The 18100-nt window shown below is 53.1% G+C and overlaps 1 protein-coding gene across 1 annotated transcript in view; it reads left to right on the top strand.

The window, feature by feature from the left end:
* RBM19 (RNA binding motif protein 19) overlaps positions 1 to 18100 on the top strand; it is a 52105-nt gene that overhangs the window by 21416 nt on the left and 12589 nt on the right. The window contains exons 22-23 of the mRNA XM_057374196.1: positions 10898 to 11003; positions 16661 to 16781. Coding sequence (XP_057230179.1) covers positions 10898 to 11003; positions 16661 to 16781 — 227 coding nt within the window. The remainder of the gene's footprint in view (positions 1 to 10897; positions 11004 to 16660; positions 16782 to 18100) is intronic.

The following is an 18100-nucleotide window of genomic DNA, read 5'->3' as shown; positions in this document are numbered from 1 at the left end:
CAGGAAAATTGGGATTTGGGAATGGGAAAATTGGGATTTGGTAACTGGAAAATTGCGATTTGGGGTAAAAAATTAGGGTTTAGGCAACCAAAAATTGTGGGTTTGGATCAGAAATTGGGGTTGGGAATGGGAAAATTGGGATTTGGGGTAAAAAAATTAGGGTTTGGATCAGAAACCGGGGTTGGGAACGTGAAAATTGGGGTTTGGGACCCAAAATTGGGATTTGCGGAACCCAGCCGAGCTTCCAGAGGGAAATTTAATTATTTTTCCTCCCAAATTCCACCGCTCAGCAGCGTGTAGGGGCTTGGGGAGGTGGGGAAGAGGCTGCCTTTGGAATGTCACGCTCTGAGTTTCTGCTTTGAGGTTTTTGCCATTTTTTCAGCGCAAAAAAATTTTCCACCTGGGCAGGTTCTGCATAGGGAGCAAAAGCAAAGGCTGTTTGTGCTGTTTGCTGGGTTCTCAGAGTTTTTGGGGTCTCCTTTTGTCTGAATTAAGAAGGGAATGGTGAATCTATGTATAAAACAGCAAAAATATGGTTTTTTGGTTTTTTTTTGTTTTATTTTGTGGCCAGTCCCTGTTTTTCTCAGGTGATTTTTGAGCCCCTGGCTGAGCTTTTCACCAGGATGATGATGATTTCCTCGCTCCTGAAATTCCTCTGCTGGATTTCTCAGCTCCAGCCCTTTCAGGGTGCTGCTGATCCCCCACCCCCCCCCGTTTTCCCCTCCTGTGGGTATTTTTCAGTCGCACTCCTCGAGGAAGGTCCCGAGCAAACCTCTAATGAATCACAGCTTTCCCCTCGCGCTGCCACCGTGTCCTTTATTTGCATCTCTTGTTTGCATCATTATTTTTCTGAMCCTCCAGCCCTTCTCCCTCTCGTCCTCCAGCGGATTCTGAGCCTTTGGGATGTGATTGCAATTAAGGACCTCGCATTGCACATCCCTCACCTCCCCTGAGATGATCCCAAAGCTTTGGAGCTGCTTCCAGCAGCGTTTCTCTGCACATTTTTTCCTGTAGAAACCGAGTTCTGTTGGATCAGRATGGCCAGCTGGCTTCTCACCTCTCTTTCCTGAGCAACTCCAGGCATCTGGCAGAGGACAGGAGATGTTAAATTCGCTGTTCAGCACGGGAGGAAGCTCCTGAGCCATGTCCTGTGAGGAAGGTGCTGACCCTTAGCAGGTACCCAGCCCTTCCCATCAGCTGCCTGTGAGCATGGGGTGTTTTTTTCTGGCCAAAACCCCATTTATTGGATGCCAGGAAAGCTGGGAAAATCCCTTTTTGTCCTGCTGCCCATCAGTGCTTGGCCTCAGGGCCTYGCCCAGCGATGTTTGGAGGATGGGTTTGGCCCCCCTTCACCCCCCGTTTTTTAAATTTTTTTTTAACATCTGCTCACTGGGAAAAGCAGGAATGTTGACTTTTCCAAACCCAGGAGCACCAATCTCAGCACCTGGGTCTGCTCACGAGATTTGTGCCAAAATTCACCCTGTAAATCCAATTTTGGGTGGGCTGTGTGACCCCTCTCTGGTTCTCTTTAACTCAGCTCTTACCCTTCCCTCTCTTCAATCCCTTTCTGGCAGCCAGAGGGTTAAAAGAGTCTGGGGGGGCAGAGGGGGTGGGGCTGAGGTGTTTCAGTCCTCATTACTCACTGCCAGCTCCCCAAAACCACATTAATTCCCGCTGTCAGCCCGAGCGGAGCGGAGCAGAGCACGCCGTCTCTCCTGTCAACGACGGGGCTGGGGGGAGTAGGGGTGCCTCTGTCCCCCCACAGCCGCCTTTTGGGCATTTCTGGGGTGCCCCTGTCCTCGCCCAGGTGGGGCTGGGGTTGTTCTCCTGCCAGGGGTTCTGGGGATGAGCGTTTTCCAGCCTGCTGCTCGTGCACAAACCCCATGAAATTGGGTCTGGCTGCGGCAGGGAGGGAGGGAGGGAGGGAGGGAGCTCCAGCCTGCCCTGCCCTGCCTGTGCTCAGCAAGGGTGCTGCTGAAAAGTTGATTTTTAACCCCTTTGCCTCCCCTTTTTCAAGGGAAAGGTGTTTTTCTGCAGAGCTGGAGCTGCCTTCACCTCCTATCTGCTTTCTCCCTGTTCTGCTCTTTGCTCGCTGCGCCTGCCAGAGCTGTCACCTCTGCAGGGACTCGCTGCTGTCACCTCTGCAGGGACTCACTGCCATCCCCCGGGGCTCTGACAGCTCCCCCACAAGCTCAGCATTCCTCAGCCCCTCCTGGCTGGAAGCTCACACTCTGCCACTTTCATTATTCCTATCCCTGCACCTTTTTTCCTGGTGTTTTTGGGTAGGTTGTGACTGGAAGGATCATCCCCTCTGCTTCCTTCTCATTATATCTCATTCCTTCTCATTATGGCCCCACTTCTTGGCACTCCTGGGCAGCAGGGTTGGACATTGGGATCTCCAGAGTTCTCTTGCACCCCAAACCATCCAGTGATCCCAAARTCTCCAGGGACCAGCCTGAGCTCAAACCTCATTGTGTTTGAGGCACCTCAGCAGCTCCCACCTTCCCCCTGCATTTGATCTTCCCTCTGTGTTTCTCTGTTCTCCTGATGAAAATAATTAATCAGGAATTAAAAACTCCCAGTTTTCGGAGTCATCCTGCAGCTTTATAGGAACAACACTTAACTAAAGATTCTCTTTAAAGCAGGGCTTGTTAAAATAGTTATGTGCCTATAAATACCTCRTTGCTTCTATATTTACTCTCCAGCTCAGTGCAGGAGGTTCTGCAGTTGAATATGAGATATAAATTTAATTTTTAGTGTTTTTTTGATGCAGGTGTTATCTTAACAGCAAGGCAAAGGATGCCCTGGGTACAACTTTGGGTTCTTTCTGCGTTCCCAGCTTTGCCTGCTGCACAAATTTCCCCTTGTCTTTGAAAGGAGCTGACTCATAAGAATCCTCCAGGAGCACAGATTTGCACCAGACCCTCCTGTGAGCACTATTTTTAGCATAACTTTTTTTCTTTTTTTCCCCTGACCAGAGCTGCACTCTGATCAGGATTTTCAAAAGAGCCCAGGAGAGATAAATCCCCAAATCCTGGCGCTGTCAGACCCGTGGGTCCCTTTGAAATCCTGCCCCTCCGGTGATGGGGGCAGTGACTCGGTGGCTCCTAAGCCCTGCTCCTGCAAGGTGCTGCGTGCTGGGGGAATTGTGCCTCAGCAGTGGGAGCTCTGGGAAAAGCTTTGCAGGKTCTTGTTAAGGGATGTGCAAGGGATTGAGGTTTCAGGAGGTTTGGGATATAAAGGTCGCAGGGATGGCTGGCAGGGCAGGGTGGTGTGCTCCTGGTGGGGTTCAGGGGGAAGATGTCCTCTCTCAGGTGGCACTTTCCCCACCAGGCTTGAATATCTTTTGTTTTCTTCAGAAAAAAAGAAAAAGAAAATGGTGCTTACAGCAGGATTAAGAAAGTGTTGGATAGGGAATTTGAGAGCTGCAGAACCCGTGGCAGCACAGGGGACAAGAGCCCTGCTGTGACCTGAACCACTGTGAGCTCTGTAAGATGGCCCAGGAGAAGCAGCAAGGAAACTTCAATGATGTTAGAGTGGGATTTTCCCCCTTCATCCTGGTTTGGGATGGCCTCTTCCATCCTGCATCTTTAAATCCTCTGAAGTCAGCAGCTCAAACCCTTTTGGGATGAACTCCAAAGCTCCTGTCAGAGTTCAAACCCAACCTGGGGCTCCTTACAGCTTGTGGTGTTCCCTGTTCCAGCTCTGCACCTTCCCCATGCCCTGGGAACTGGAAATTGTGAGCMCTGAGGTGTAAAATTCCAGGAGGAAACCTGTTCCTGCTTTATCTAAACAGGGAATTGTTGTTGTCTTTAATCATGGCAAGAAATGTGGGTAACAGGCAGGTTCCTTCTCCAGGTGACTCCTGGGTGTTTTTCCTTGATCTCACCAGCTCTATAATAGGTTTAGGGCAAGAGGTGGATTAAAAAACCTCCCCACCCCAATGGCAGAGTCTGTTCCATCAGCAAGGAACAGGAAATGAAGCAGGACATGGGCAGGAAGGGACATCCCGGGATTCTGCTTGGAGTGGGACCAGGAGGAGGATGGGAACGAATCCAGAGCTGCCCACCTCCATCCCTCCACCCTAAAAGCATGGCTGGGGCTCTGCACATCCCCTGTCCTGCTGCAGCTGCTGCAGGGCTCTCATTCCTTCGTTCCCTGCCGAAATTGCAGCGTGGGAGCTGCTCCAGAGGGCGGAACAGCCGTGACGGTCACAGCRCAGCAGCTCTACCTGGCTGCCTGCAGGAGCTGGGGAAAATCATCCTGCCTTGGGAGGAGCTGCTGCATGGGCACCATGCTGCTCCCAGCAGCATGGAAAATCCAGGAAAGACCCCTTTTCCCAGCTGCCTTCAAAGCCAATCTCTCCTGACATTAAAATTCCCAAAAATCAGATGAAACTCAGCAAAATGAAGGAACCAAACCTGGTTAGGAACGACTTCAACTGAAGRGCTGTTAAAATTTTAAAACTCACTGCTATGCTGCTGATGGAAGATTTAAAAAATAATAATAATAATTACTGTTGTGGGGTGGGTTTGGGTTTTTTTTTTCCCTTCCACTCAGTTTTCAGGATTGGTTTGTGTTTAGCACGCGGCCTAATTGCGTAATTACACGATAAGCTGGAGGAGAATTCCGTGTGTGTGATACCAGTTATAAAGAAGAGCCCTAATTATGTAGATCTTCTCAGGTAAATAATACAGCAGGGCCATGGAGTGGCCTAATTACTGTTCTGAAAACCTGCCTAATGACTCATTTACTCGGAATTTCAGAACGCTTTTGATAAGGTCCCCTCATAAGCAACTGTTAAGGAAAATAAATCGAGGAGGGATAAAATGTTTTGCTGTGTTTTTAAACGAGTTAAAGCACAGGAAGCAGTTGCTGCTCCTGATTCAGCATCTCCAGGAGAGAGAAGATCCCCTGGCTGGGCTGTGCAGACCCCACCCAGCATCATCACACACATTTGGGGTGTAGGGATGGAGGTACTCAGCTCTGGGTTCATTCCCATCCTTCTCCTGGTCCCACTCCAAGCAGGATCCCGGGATATCCCTTCCTGCCCATGGGGTGCTGTACTGTCCTGCTTCATTTCCTGCTCCTTGCTGATGGAGCAGACTCTGCCATTGGGGTGGGGAGTTTTTTTAATTCACCTTTTAATCCACCCTAAACCTATTTTAGAGCTGGTGAGATGAAGGCAAAGCGCCGTGGCTCTCCTCTGCTGGAGTCACAGCTGTGGTGTTTCTGATCCTGCTGCTGCTACTAAAAATGGGATTTATAGGTAAATTCCCAGCTCCTTGCAAGAGGCACATCCATGTCCAGGTAGTCCCTGGCTCTTGCAGTAATTGTGCTGAATAATTTTTGGAGATCTGTGCCAAAATGGGATAAATCCAGGAAGAACTAAAAGTGGAGCTCTCCACAGGCGCTGAGGGGAGCCAGGGCAATCCAAACGCTGGATCACCTTCTCCAGGATTGTTTTTAGTGGATCTCCTGCACTTCTGGCTCTGCTGTTCACCACTGTTACTGCAGGGAGCGTGGGGGGCACAGCAGTGAGGGGCTTTGGGCTGGTCATTCCCAGAAAACTGGGCTCGGGAAGGGATCCAGAACTTGGAGCACGAGGCTGGCACAGAAAAGGAGGGATCACACAAAGCAAAGCCTGGTTTTGCTGCAGCAGCTGATCCAGGGGCTTCTGAGGAGAAGAGGATAGGGAGGTGGGCAAACTGATGGTCTGTGTGCTGAAGAGCAGGGCACGGACAGGACTGTGTCCTGCTGGCTTTTCACACAAATTGTGCAGGGTTTGAGTGTCCAGCAGGGAGTGACCAACCAGGGGTCCTGCTGTCCCTCCATCCATGGCCTGGGGGSACACTGGGACCCCTGCTCTGCTGTCAAATCCCTCAATCCACAGCTCCCCCGGAGCTGGAGGGAGCCCCAGTTGGGCTGAGCTCCACCATCCAGAGCTTTCCCTCCCACCCTGCCTTGCTGTGCCTTCATTYGCTGATGTTCAGAGGTGACCGAGGAGCCATTATTGATGATGGTGATGATGGTGATAATGGTAATAGGGGAGATAGGTGCCAGATTAATTCCTGAACTCTCTAACAGGATTTAAGCTAACAAGAGAGGAAGGCTTTTTTTTTTCTTCTTTTTTTTTTTTCCCCTCCCTCCTTCCCTTTTTCCCTTCCTCCTTTCAGATATTTCCTGCGCTGGGGATAACAACACCAAGGAGTGTTAAATTGGCTCTGAATGTCCACCCCTGGCTGTCCACATTCTTGTAACGATTTCATTAGCTTGAATTATCCACGTTATTTTCTTGTAATGGGATTAGCCGTCCTGGAGTCAGCTGAAGTCCCGGAGCGGGAGGCGGGAGGGCCCTTCTGCTGCGTATTCCATTAATTCCCTCATGCAGGGGGTGGAACTGGCCATGGCTCAGCCCAGGGGCAAAACCATTTGCCAGGGTCCTGCCTTCCTGAAGGAGGAAGAAAGAAAAAAAGGACCATTACTAGGATTTTTTTTCCCTTCCCCCCTATAATCAGTAAATGGGTACAGAGGCAGAGAGCGGCAGGGCTGGGGGGAGGGAAGGTCCTGTTTGGGGTGAGGTGGGGGAAAAGGATGAAATGGAGGGATTGAGTGATTCTCCTGGGGCTGAGGCTGTGCAGGGAGGGGAGGGAAGGACCTGTGACCCTTTTGGAGTGGCCATTTCTGCCCAGAGCCATCGGRGATGAGCGGTCATGGCCTGAGCTCCAGCCTGGGGGATTGGGGCAGGGCTGGGGAGAGGATGAGATGGTGGCAGGGGATGGGGATGGCAGCCCATGAGAAGATTGGCAGCCTTGGTAAAGGTTTCCATGATCAGTTTTTCAATGTGTTACTGCTGCTTGGTTTTTCTTGAAGGAACATAAACCAGAGAGGGAATTTAAGGCTGCCCTATGCAGTGGGACCTCTGTACATGTCTGCACAACACTGAGGGGCATTTTTGTGGTTGTTTTCCAAGAAGTTCTGTTCTCTGGCAGTGGTTTGTCTGTCCAACCATCCCAGATTTGTRGTGGCAGCTGTGCTTTCCCCTATAGAACTTGGCAACCCGACAGTCCTTGATCAGCTCTGCAGTTTCTTARGAAGAAATTCTTTACTTGGGAAGAATTGTTCCCTGGGAGGGTGGGGAGGCCCTGGCACAGGGTGCCCAGAGAAGCTGTGGCTGCCCCTGGATCCCTGAAAGTGCCAATGGCTCTGTCCTTTCCCTCCCTGTGTCCAGCCAGGGCAGCAGGATGGCAGCTGGAGAGCAGCTGAGAGCCAGCAATGCCATGGAAATGCCCGATCTCTGGAGGGTGGGAGGGAGGGGATGTCCCTTGTGCCATCCCTGGGATGTCCCCTGTGCTCCTGCTGAACCTGGAACAGGTTCCTCGTCAAGAGGCAGAGCTGGTGGCTGTTTCTGTCCTGCAGCCCCGTGGATCAGTGTTCAGCCAGAGCCAGAACTGAATTTCTGTGCTTTCCCAGCACAGGACAAAGGTTCTGGTTCAGGAGCCAGAAGGAGCTGCGGTGTTTGCTGARCTGCCATCCCTGCCAGCAGCAGGGAAACGTGCCAAGGCAGGAGTTTGGGATGTGCCAGCTGGGTTGGCAGGGCCTGCAGGGACAGGGCAAASCTGTGCCCTCCTCCTGGGCCTGATCCCACCTGGGCTGGCAGAGGATGGCTGTGGGATGCTGTTTCTCATGGATCTATGGCCAGGAATCCAAAAGGGGATGGAGCAGCCGTGACTGTGGCAGGTCACCAGAGCTCTGCAATCCTGCTGCCTCTGTGACAGAGCCCTTGGCTTTGGGCCCCCCAAACCTTTCCCCTTGGCTTTGGGCCCCCCAAACCTTTCCCCTTGGCTTTGGGCCCCCCAAACCTTTACCCTTGGCTTTGGGCCCCCCAAACCTTCCTGTGTTAATGATGGGCAGCTCCATCCACGAGAGGGGTGTCTCACAGAGATTTGGGGTTGCTGCCCACCTTGGCTCAGCTTGTTACAGGGGAATCCCATCCTGCTGTGGTGCCCCTGGAGTTGCAGAGGTGTCCTGGCAGTAGTGCAGCCCCAGATTGAAGCTAACAAGAGAGGAAGGGTTTTTTCCTCCTTCCTTCCCATTTCCTTTCAGGTATTTCCTGTCAGGACACTGTTTTTTCTGGGATCTAGGGGAAGGAAGCCGGGAGAGGATGGAGCAGCTGTGTGGCAGGCACAGGGGCTGGGGGGCACGGGGCTCGTGCCAAGTTAAGCCAGACTGACTGAGAATAAATCAGTGGCTTGAGGTGGGAAGGATTTGCTCCTTCAGCCCTGGTGCAGGGGCTCAGGAGCACAGAGAAGGCCGGGATGAGTGGGTGGGTGTGAAGCCACTCAGGTTTCACGCTTCCTGATGCTGGAACATTCCAGAAACCATCCTGTCTGGTGGAAGGAGCCTGGCCTGGGGCTGTGCCCCGTGCTGGCAGCAGAACTGCTGATCTCTGCTGATCTCTGCCCAGGCTGAGAGCAGAGAGGCACCAGCTCCCYGAGGAACCCTCCCTGTGTTTTCCACTCTCTCTGTGCCCATCAGAGCTGGGTGCTGGCAGGGGAAGGAGCTGCCGTGATCCCCCTGCCCCCAAACCCACACCAACCCCCGGGAGCGCATTTTCCAACAGCTCCATGGGATATTGCACAAAACCTGCTTTCTTCCCTGCCTCTCACCGTGCTCTGGTGGCATCTGGGTGACGCTGTCCATCCTCCTCCTGCTGCCATCCCCACCCCATGCCTTTGTCCCTGGCACAATCCGTGTCTGGATGCAGCTGGAGCCAACGCATCAGCACCTGGCATCCCTCCGGCTTCCCTGGGCACCGCGAGCCTGGCACCACGGGGGGTAATTGGGTTTTCCTCTCTCTCTCCCCCCCAAATCCTGAAGAAATAATTGGAAAAGAGAGGTGTGAGTCTGTGCCTGGCACCGCAGAGGAGAACATTAAAGGCCGGAGCTCGGCGCTTCATTCGCAGCTCGGCGCTGGTAATTGCTGCGTTGTGGTTTCTAATTAGCGCCGCAGTGGGGGGGACAGTGTKGGGCTGTACAGCCCCCCCGGGGTCAGCCCTGTGCCCCTCGGCTTCCCCCAGCCCTCCAGCTCGCCCGTTCCCTGGCTCCCTCCCTCTGGCAGCCCCTGCTGGCTCTCACTGCCCGGGGAGGTGCTGCTGGCCAGCCCTGCTGGGATTTGGGCCAGTTCTTCTCTCCCAGTGTGCAGATCTTGGATTGCTGTGAGCTGGGCAGGAAGGAAGAGCCCATTTGTCCAGCTCTGCCCAGGCACAACTCCCTGGGAGCCTGAATCCAGCRCCATCCACTGCTGTGGGCACCTCCTGGCTGCTTCTGTGTGTTGGGCATCAAAGGGACGCATTGGGGTTTGAGAGTACGGGCTGAGCCTTGTCCAGGACCTCCCTTGGAGCAAATGTTCCTTCAGCAAACATTCTGCTGCCCCAGACACATTCCTTTGATGTTTTCCATGGAAAGACAGACAGATTGGAGCATCCCCACGGCTCCCACCTCCCATTTTCCTCGCTCGATGGGCACCTCCTTGTCTCACCCACCTGCAGCCTTTGAGACACTCTTGGCTGTCCCTGTCACCCCCACCCCGTTCCAGCAGCACCTCAGGAACCCCCAGGGCTCTCCTGATCCTCCCAGACCCCATCCTCCCCTCCAGCTGAGGCTGCTCCCTCGGCCGTGCCGGGTTTGTTTGTTTGTTTGGGAGGGAAAGCACCAAGCGCCAGACGTGCGGATTCATTTCGAAGCTTGATAATGGCGCATTTACACAGCGCCTTGCCGGGGGAAATTGGGTGGATGAATGCCTGGTCATGCTGCCGGTGCAGCGGGTTAACTCCCAGGATTTAGCTTCTATCATTTCACGAGAGCGTTTATGGCCTTTACCGTGTTTATTCCCAGGCGCTCTTTGGCACCGCCGTATCCCCGGCTCCTTTTGTGGATGCACGCCCGCGTGGAGATTTTCAAATAAAGTAACACATCTCTCCAGACCCGGGCCACGTTAAATATTTATCGCCTGCAGTTTGTGCATATGTGTTTGATAAATGGGTGTGAGGGGAGGAGAGGGGGAAGCGGGAGCTCGGCGCTGGGAAAGCCTCGGCTTTGTCCTGGAATTTCTCCAGGGGGTGGCACTGGAGAGGGGTGTCMAGCAAGTGCTGCCTAAATTGGGTTTATTTCCAGGTTTTTTGGATAAAGTGKGGTGGTTGCATGCTTTGGTTCTCTTCCAGCTGAACATTATCTCCCTTTTCTCCTCATTCCTGACTTTCCCCCTGTCAGACACTCCAAAACCTGTCTGAAATGCTGTTGGATATGGCGGGTGTTGTGGTCTACTGGATTCACCTGCTTCCCTTTGTAAATCCAGCAAGCTTAAAGAAAACCAGTTTATTCCAGCYCAGAGGCTGCAGGGTGGGAAAGGGTGAAGGGTTAGAATGAGGAAATCCAGCCATAAAAAAATGCCCAGGATCCCTGGGGTGGAGGGATCACCTCTGGAGATGGATTCCAGAAAGAGAACAGATCCCTGAGGGGCCGTGCTCTGTCCTCTCCCGTACCCTGTGCCCTCCAGCCCCTCCTCTGAGATGCCATAAATYTATTTTGGTGGCATTTGGAGCAGCCCTGGTGCCCTGGAAATGCCCTTTGCCCACCCTGAGCAGGGTCTGCCATTCTGGCTGGATCTCCTGAGGGAAGCAGAAACACACTGCTTACATCAAAGAAATTTTTTGTGTTGTGAAGGTTTCCATCCAGAACAATCCTTGAAATGCCAGGTGGGTTTTTAGTTTACCGGGAAGCAGAGTGGCTGCAGGACACCTGGGCTCACCTGAGCCCGCAGCACTGCCAGGATTCCTGRAAAGGGATGTTTTTTCCCCTCACCTCACGCTGTCTCTGCTCTTCCTTGGATCCACAGCACTTTTGGAGAGCTCAAGACCGTCCGGTTGCCCAAGAAAATGGCAGGAACGGGSTCCCACCGCGGCTTTGGCTTCGTGGATTTCGTCACCAAGCAGGATGCCAAGGTGAGCCGTGCTCCTCCCAGCTGGGGAGGGCACTTTAGAGGTTCTGTCCCACCCAGGCTCAGCCCAGATTTGGGACAGGCTGTTGCCATTTCCATTTCCCAGGAAAGCTGCACCGAGGCTGAAACTGCCATGTGGGCAATGACAGACCCGCAGTCTCAGCCATAATGGGGATCATTTCGATGCAGCTGATAAAATAACTCCAAATTCTTGTCATACAGAAGGACARGAGCTTATTTTTCATGTTTGTCAGYRGCAAGGTGAGGAAGGAAGGGTTTGACTCAACATTAACACATCAGGATACCTCTGCCTTGATTTTAGGGGCGTTTTGGGTATTGGGGCTGTTCCCTGATCTGTGACCTGTGCAAGGCTGTGTTCACCAGTTCTGTGTGTTTCAGGGCCCCTGTGAGCAGCTTTACCCTGGTGCTTTCTCAGAGGATCAGTAGTTATGAATTTGCCTGGTTCCTTTATTTATTTTTTTAAGGCTTTCCTACATATTTAAGTTCCCTACTTGCAGCAAAAAAAAGCAGATTGCAGCACCCTGCTCTCACCCTCTGCCAGAGGCTCTGGGCAGGGTGGGTTTCATCCCTGGTGATTTGTGCAGTCTCTGGGAGGGAGTGGTTGTGGGCACAACCCACAGAATGTCCCTGCTGAAGGGAAGGCACCAGATGACCCCCAAAATTCCAGATTTTCGAGGCTGTGAGCAGAAGTGGAGAGAGGAGGAGGGAGGCAGCCAGAGTGTGCTGTGTTTATGTTTTTAGACAGCAKTCATTGATCCAGGATCACAGGGGACTATTAGATCATCCCTCCCAGCCTGACCTCCTGTATAACACAGTCCATGGAGTTTCTCTGTGAGTCCTGTATTGATCCTAACTCAAACTTCCCCCTGCTCAGCTTCCATCCTCCCCCAGGAGCCTGATTCCTGTCCCTGCACCACGAGCTGTGCCCGTGGCTCTGCTTTGCTCTCACCAGCTGTCCAGGCTTTATTCTTGGGGGTTGAATTCATCTTTTCCCAAGGAAACTTTGGGTTTTTGATGGGAATGTGTACAGAGGGACCTGGCTGGTCCTTCAGCACTGCTGGGTTTGGGGGTGTGAGGCAGCGCCTTGGGGGAAGCAGGCACAGCTCAGTGTTTTCCTCCCATTCCTTTTCATCCCTTCAGGCTCTGATTCCAGCTGCACTGGACAATTGGGAAWCTCAGTGGCAGGAAACCCATCCCTGGAGAGGGCAGAGAGGCAGGCAGGGCTCTGGGTCAGGGCAGTGCCCCCAAAGCTCASGGAGGGCAGCGTGCAGGGGAAGCGCTCTCAGCGGCGTTTTCTTCTTTCCCAGCAAAGCAGCTCTTCTTCCTCCTTCATATTTTTTCCCCCCTCATCCCTTTGAGGGATTTAATTGTCTCACAAGTGGCACATCAAGTACACTCCACTGGCCGTCTGGAAAAGGATGCACGGCGTATTGATGAATAGGATCCTGAATATTGTAAACACTCTGGTAATTGGCTTAGAGTTTATTGCCGAGTGAAATGAGAGAGGAGGGGAGCGGGCCCGGAGACCTCTGAGCTGAATAGCTGCGGCTGTCAGTGCTCAGAGTGGTAATCTGGAAATTGCTTATGAGCATCTTCTAGAGCTCGATGGGTTTGTCATGGAATAGTTGGGCTGCCTTTGTTGGGCATTTAAAGCCTGTGACCTCCTGGGTTTGTCTTTTTCTCACAAAAAAAGACTTTCTCTGCCRTGGGAGCGCACGTGGAGATTTTCCACAGCCAGCACGAGATGGGGGCTCCCCTTCCTCACTCCCCAATGCAGATCTGCCCCATCAGGCTTGGTTTGATCTTCCCAGCCTCCCCTGGAGCTCTGATCCTCCAGCAATCCCAAACTAACCCCAGCACTGACCATTCCCTGCGCAGAGTTGYGGCAGAATCATTTTTATTTTTGAACTCTGACCTGGAAGCCGAGCTCCCACTCTTCTCCCCTATAACTTATATTTCTTTTTTATATTTTACCCTATAATACCTAGTTATTTATATTTATTTTTATTTATTTTTATGATATAAAAATACACCTATACAATGTAAAAATACACATATAAAAACAGAAATTGCCCGTTTGGGAGAGACAGCTGAGGATTTCCAAATGTACACATAGGAAGGGAAAATCCTTGTGTGCAGCTGGCACAGCAGAGAACATCCTCCACTGGGGCTGGCTCTTGTGAGGGAGGATTTTTATCCATCTCCTAATGTTGCTGACCCTTTGTCCCACTGATGATCCCATATATATTATTTATTATTCTATTATCCCATTGAGTATTTAACAGAGCAGGGGGGATGTGGAGGCAGAGCAGCCCTGTCCCCAAACAGGGCTGGAGCTGTCACACCCAGGGGTGACAAACACCAGGGTCTCGTCCCTGCTCCCGAATTTCTCTGCTTGACCCCTCATCCCAGCCACCTCTTCACCTGGAAATTCCCTTTTTGGACCCCACAGGCATTTTTGAGCTGCTGTTCCCTATTCTCTCTCTTCCTTTCCTCACCATAGCCTAAAGCTCGAATCAACATTGGCAAAATYGGACTCAAAAAATGCTCAGAAATGGCATTTTTAGGCACACCCACATCCTATTCTCAAGGAGAAGTCCATAGGGTTTTCATGCAACCCCTAAAGCTTCTGGAAAGCAAAAGAGGCCGGGGAGAAGGTTTTACCAAATGCAGCAGCTTTACCAAAATCGGGTTTGGGTGTTTAAAAAGAAGCTTTTTGTGGCAAAAGCTCCCCTTTAAAGGTCTAAGAAGCCCTGGGTATTARAGGGGTTTTTGTGGTGAGTCTTGGATGAGCAGACATCACCTCCCTTTATCCCTCATTTGGATACAGCTCCACAAACCTCTGGCCCTTSTTTGTTCCTCCAGAGAGGCATTTTGGGAAGGCAGACGCTCAGGTAGAGGAGCTGCATCCCAAAAATAGCTCCTGCCTCCAGCCCAGCTTCCTGTGAAAGCCAGAGCCTGMTTCTCCTCATTTCACATTTTGTCACCTAATTAAAATATATTTTTTCCCTACCTATCTTTTCATTTGGAATAGCAGCAGTGGCAGATTTCCTCCTCTCCCTGGAAGATTTCCAGCAGTGTGGATGTATGGGGATGGCATTTCTCCCCTTCATTCCTTTGTCTTTTTAAATCATCCGTGGTTTCCTTTTTTTCCCCCTGAAAAAGTCTTAATTCCTCTCAGAGCCATAGAGAGCTGCGCTTTGTCTTTTAGCTCGTTTCCAAAGAAGTGCCATCCCTGTGTTTGTCACCAAATCCTGCATTCCCAGCTCCTGGAAGACAAGGGAGCAGAGATCCCAGTACAAATGGAGCTTTCCAGCTCATTTTGGGGATGTTTTTGGGCAGGAAAGGCCGGTGTCACCAGGCTGGTGGCAGATGTGCCTCCCCCAGCAGGGTTCCTTCCACTCAACACGACCTGGTGGCACCATTTGGTCACTCCCTGTTGCTTCCCTGTTGCTCCCTGACCTTTCCCAGTGCTGCCAGCAGAACTGGAGGGTGGCAATCCTGCAKGGAGGATGAGGAGGAGGTGGCACAGAAGTGACTCAGAGGAGCAGAGCTCACCCATYGCCCTCCTCAGTGACCTGCAGAGCGCAGAGGGGCTGGGTGCTGTCACCCCACCTTTCTCTTCCTCGTGCTGGGGGAAGGAGGAGCTCCAAACCAGCAATGAACACACAATGCAGGGTTTGGGGCTGGGGTTTGTCTGCCAGGCTGTGGCAAAGGCTCCCTGTGCCAACGTAAACGGTGCCCACGGCTCCCTCACCACCTCTGCCCCCGAGGGTTTGTTCAGGCCAGCTCTGCTCGTTGGGAGAGAGGCCTTGGAAACGCTGCAGCAGCACAGAAATACAGCTTCAGCTCCTCCAGCAGCACAGAAACACAGCTACAACACAGGAACACAGCTTCAGCCCTTCCAGCAGCACAGAACACAGCTTCAGCACAGGAACACAGCTACAGCACAGAAACACAGCTACAACACAGGAACACAGCTTCAGCCCCTCCAGCAGCACAGGAACACAGCTTCAGCCCCTCCAGCAGCACAGGAACACAGCTACAACACAGGAACACAGCTTCAGCCCTTCCAGCAGCACAGGAACACAGCTACAACACAGGAACACAGCTTCAGCCCTTCCAGCAGCACAGGAACACAGCTACAACACAGGAACACAGCTTCAGCCCTTCCAGCAGCACAGGAACACAGCTACAACACAGGAACACAGCTTCAGCCCTTCCAGCAGCACAGAACACAGCTACAGGACAGGAACACAGCTTCAGCCCCTCCAGCAGCACAGGAACACAGCTTCAGCCCTTCCAGCAGCACAGGAACACAGCTTCAGCCCTTCCTGCCCTGGTTTGGGGTGCTCTGCCCTGCTGGGATCACCCTGGGCAGCTGGGGGTGCTGGGATGATGGGAATCCCACCCGTGTGTCACAGCACAGGAGGGTAAAAGGGTGACAGGGCTTTGGAAGGACAGAAAGCTCAGCTTGCTGGGTGCTGCTCATCGAAAATGGGGGGATTTTTATGAGTTTTGTAACCCAACAGCTCAAGGAGGGTCCTGAGGAGCAGCTGTGGGCGGGACAAACCCCTGTGCCCAGAAATGTGGCATTTGGGGACATATGCTCCCACATTCAGCAAGAGGCTCAGGGGAGAGGTTTGGGCTTCTGTGGGACAGATTGAGAGCTGCTTTGGGGGGCTCCAGGTGGGAGCACAGGTCTCTGTTGGACAGCAGGATGTGTTTCTGTGGTCTTGGAGTTGTCATTTTTTGTCCCAGGGATATGTAGAGCTGATCCCAGCCTTAGCTAGGGTTTTGAAAGAGCATTTGGGGTATTTCTCTCCCCCTGTGCTCAGCCTTTACTGTGGAGCACTTTGTGGGGCCCTGGGGATAAAAATGTTTGGCCAGCAAGTTTGGGCATTGTGGGCCTGATCCTGCTCAGTCTTGAATTTCCTTGAAATTCTGTGGGAAATAAAGATAAAATCAAGCTTCCCAAAACTGGGTCACTGTTTTCTGGGTGTCTCTGCTGGTTACCCACAGACAGAGAAAACCCTCTGAGCTCTGTGCTGCCCAGTCTGGTAGAATTCAGAATCACCCAGAGATCACAGCTGGTGAGTGCTGTTAAACAGGACCCAACAGCGAGAAAACCTCAGGATTTCTGTGTCAGAGCAAAGCACCACAGRCAGAAAGAGCAGAGGACTCCAGCCTTGGCTCCTGCTCTGCCACATTTGCTGCTGCCACCAGGAAGGTGCCTTTCCAGCCTGTTTCCAGAGCAGGAAGGARCTTCTCCCCTACACTGAGCTGTGTTTTCCTGCATTCTGACAGGGAACAGGCTGCYGGAGAGTCACAAGGCTGTCAGGAGGGTCCTGGTTTGCTGTCAGCCCACCCAGTGCTGTCTCGAGGCTGGTCCCATGCAGTGCTGGATTGCAGCCTGCAGGAATGGCCATGGGAATGTGCTCTGCTGGGGGTGTGGGGGAGATAAATGACCCAGAGKCTGTGATGGAGATGGATCCTGCCCCATCAGAGCAGAGCAGCGATGTTCTCCTGTGGCCTTTCCGCTCCGAGCCAGAGGGAGGGGGACATCTCTGCCTTTCCTCCTGCGAGCCTGTTCTGATTTTCTCCTCTAATTTTATTTTTTCCCCTCTTTTAATTCTGCAGAAAGCCTTCAACGCCCTGTGCCACAGCACTCACCTGTACGGCCGCAGGCTGGTGCTGGAGTGGGCGGACACGGACGAGACGCTGGAGGCACTGCGGCGGAAAACAGCCGAGCATTTCCACGGTGAGACCCCAGCCAGGGCATCTTCCTGTTCTTCAACATCCCCACCAGAGCCAGGGCATCTTCCTGTGCTGGAACACCCAGCCGGGGCATCTTCCTGTGCTGGAACACCCAGCCGGGGCATCTTCCTGTGCTGGAACACCCATCCCAGCCAGGGCATCTTCCTGTGCTGGAACATCCCCACCAGAGCCAGGGCATCTTCCTGTGCTGTAACACCCACCTGTCCTGTAACAGCCCCACCCTGCCCAGGGCATCCTCCTGTTCTGTAACACCCACCCAGAGCATCTTCCTGCCCTGTAACACCCCCACCAGAACCAGGGGGTTCCTGGCTCCTTGCCAGTAATGCACCTGCCCCAGCCAGGGCATCTTCCTGTGCTGTAACACCCACCCAGAGCATCTTCCTATGCTGTAACAGCCCCACCCCACCCTGGGCATCCTCCTGTCCTGTAACACCCACCTGTCCTGTAACAGCATCTTCCTGTCCTGTAACACCCACCTTGAGCATCTTCCTGTGCCAGTAATGCACCCAGCCAGAGCATCTTCCTGYCCTGTAACAGCCCCACCCCAGCCAGGGCACCCTCCTGTGCCAGTAATGCACTCAGCTTGATCATCTTCCTGTCCTGTAACACCCACCCTGAGCATCCTCCTGTGCCAGTAGCACCCATGCTGGGTGCTGCTTATCAAAATGAGCATCCTCCTGTCCTGTAACACCCCCACCCCACCCAGGGCACCCTCCTGCCCTGTAACACCCACCCAGGGCATCTTCCTGTGCCAGTGATGTACCCAGAGCATTCTCCTGCCCTGTAATGCACCCAGAGTATCCTCCTGCCCCAGTAATGCACCTACCTGAGCATCCTCTGCCCTGTAACACCCCCACCCTGCCCAGGGCATCCTTCTGTCCTGTAACACCCACCCTGAGCATCTTCCTGCCCCATAATACCCCCACCCCACCCAGGGCACCCTCCTGTCCTGTAACCCCCATCCAGGGCATCTTCCTGTGCCAGTGATGTACCCAGAGCATTCTCTGTCCTGTAATGCACCCAGAGTATCCTCCTGTGCCAGTAATGCACCCACCCTGAGCATCCTCCTGCCCCAGCCGTGCTGCCCTCCTGGCTCTGCCCCTCCTGGGACAGGCTCCAGGCTGCCAGGGAACTGCTGGAGCAGGAGCATGCTGGGGGAAGCAGGAGGCAGCCAGGCCAGGGCTTTGTGTGACAGCTCTGCCCGGGAGCTGGTAGCTGTGTGTGTGCCAGCCGTGCTGAGCCACCTGCCAGCCATCCCCGGGGCTCCTTCCTGTTCTTGATGCCTTCTCTGGCTCCCTGAAC

This window comes from Malurus melanocephalus, unplaced genomic scaffold (assembly GCF_030028575.1).
Source record: "Malurus melanocephalus ecotype Western Australia unplaced genomic scaffold, MMel_1.1 scaffold_219, whole genome shotgun sequence".
Lineage (NCBI taxonomy): Eukaryota > Metazoa > Chordata > Aves > Passeriformes > Maluridae > Malurus > Malurus melanocephalus.
Note: the sequence above shows the minus strand (reverse complement) of the source record. Positions and strands in the feature narration are given on the sequence as shown.